Source organism: Octopus bimaculoides, chromosome 4, assembly GCF_001194135.2.
Source record: "Octopus bimaculoides isolate UCB-OBI-ISO-001 chromosome 4, ASM119413v2, whole genome shotgun sequence".
NCBI lineage: Eukaryota > Metazoa > Mollusca > Cephalopoda > Octopoda > Octopodidae > Octopus > Octopus bimaculoides.
In genome coordinates, this window is record NC_068984.1 from 145,197 (window position 1) to 147,098 (window position 1,902).

Genomic DNA, 1,902 nt, shown 5'->3' on the forward strand with positions numbered 1-1,902 from the left:
GAAAATGATATAAAATAGAAAGTGTGTCACGGTTAAATTCAAACAATTGATAAAAATACTTTAAATTGATTTGTTAAAACTAATAAAATACTAGATACCAATTAGAAATCAATAGTTTAAATTTTTTTTAATAATCAAAGAATATTTTGGACAAGGAAAAAAAATAATAAACATAATTAGAGATAAAGTTTCCGGACACAATAAAGAGAAACAGTTTTTAGAAAATTTTATAGTTTAAACAGAATTAAATGAAAATAAATGAAAGTTAAGAATATTTCTAAATAATTATTCCCGGAAATATTGAGAAGAAGAAGAAAAAAAAACATATATTATAAAAGAAACAACGAATTATGAATTGAGAAATACAGAAATAGAAACGAATTAGGTGAAAGTTGGTCGCAGATGGTTGCATAGTAAGTGTTATGTAAAAATATTATTGTGGTGTTGGAGGAAAAAAAAGGACGACTTTGAGAAAATATTTCTACCTTTTCTTCTATAAATTTGCCCATGATAGAATCTTGATCTTTAATTTGTGCCATAGTGGTGGATGTCTCTAAAATAAACAAACTGATGATAGCCGGATGTCAACTCAAACAAGTGCACGATTAAGGACAGGCAAACGAGGGTTTTTAATTGTGAAAGAAACTACGAAACTGTCTGGAATAAGAGAAGGCCGGCAGATAATAATATCTACGAGTGACACACAAAATAAAGTTTGTTGACACTGGGTGTACAATGAATATTTAACTAAATAAATAATGAGCATGTCCCGAATAGAAACGGCAGGAAAATCTTTTAATTGAAATCAAAAACTGAAATTTATAGAATTTTTTTTCGTTTTTAATCTGACTGTTTGTGATTAATGATTTCTAGAATAAATCCAAGGGCGCCCAAATTGTGTTGGGGATATATAATTGATTAAATCGATCCTTCTATGTAAAACTAGTGTTCTAATTTTTCTAACGTTTAAGATTATTAGCGAAAGTGGCATTTCTGTAGAATGAAATCGGTAATTAAATAGGGGTCAAAAATTGCTATTTCTTCGAATAAGCATCGTTGATCAGAATTCAGCAAAAATAAAATAATCGTCATAATGGTTTCAAATTTGGACACAAGGCCAGCAATTTAGGAGAGAGGCTAATCGATTACATCGACCCCAGGGTTCAAATGATACTTATTTTCAAGAACCAACAAAGAATGAAAGGGGGTAATTACAACGCAGAGTGTAATGACCCAAAATAAATGCCGCTAAACATTTTTATCCGACGCTCTAACGATTCTACCAAACCGTTGTCTTGTGAAAGTGGTATTCCTATAGAATAGAGTCGGAAATTATCAAGAGTGTCCAAAGCCATAATCTCTTCGGGTGTGTATGTTTTTTAAGCATTCTCGATTACGATTCTGCTGCTGGTAGTAGCAACAAAAACTACAACAACCCCTTCTACTATAGGCACAAGACCTGAAATCTGGGGGAGGGGAATAGTACATCGACCCAGTATCAACTGATACTTATTTTATTAACCCCGAAAGGACAAAACGCAAAGTTGACCGCAGGCGGAATTTAATAATAATAATAATAATAATAATACTAATTATTATTATTATTATTATTATTATTATTATTATTATTATTATTATTTCTTGTGACTCATGATTAATAATAATAAATGCCCTGATGCAGTACCAGACAATGGTTCTCATGGCTTCTCATGGCTTCTCATCTTAATTGATTGGAAGTGTTATCATGTACGTTGTTTTGTCTTAGTGTAAAAGATGGCCTACAGCAAATATTCTGCTTAATACCACAGATTTGCTTGTCAGTTGTTTGACCTTAACCAGTTGAGCATGCCCCTTGGTAGCTGACGATAGGTGTATCTCTGATCACGAGCAGAAGTAGTAGGG

The 1,902-nt window shown here is 31.8% G+C and overlaps 2 protein-coding genes across 4 annotated transcripts in view; one reads left to right on the forward strand and one right to left on the reverse strand.

Annotated features, from left to right (window-relative positions):
- The window catches only part of LOC106881854 (ADP-sugar pyrophosphatase), a 26,016-nt gene extending 25,301 nt beyond the window's left edge, over positions 1–715 (reverse strand). The window contains exon 1 of the mRNA XM_052967613.1: positions 486–715. Coding sequence (XP_052823573.1) covers positions 486–539 — 54 coding nt within the window. The 5' untranslated portion in view covers positions 540–715. The remainder of the gene's footprint in view (positions 1–485) is intronic.
- The window catches only part of LOC106881852 (uncharacterized), a 30,352-nt gene that overhangs the window by 7,167 nt on the left and 21,283 nt on the right, over positions 1–1,902 (forward strand). The window contains exon 1 of one of the 3 annotated variants that reach the window (XM_014932367.2): positions 220–413. The exons of the other annotated variants lie outside the window; for them this stretch is intronic. The gene's annotated coding sequence lies outside the window, so the exon portion shown is untranslated. Of the gene's footprint in view, positions 1–219; positions 414–1,902 lie in introns of those variants that run through there. 3 annotated transcript variants of the gene reach the window in all.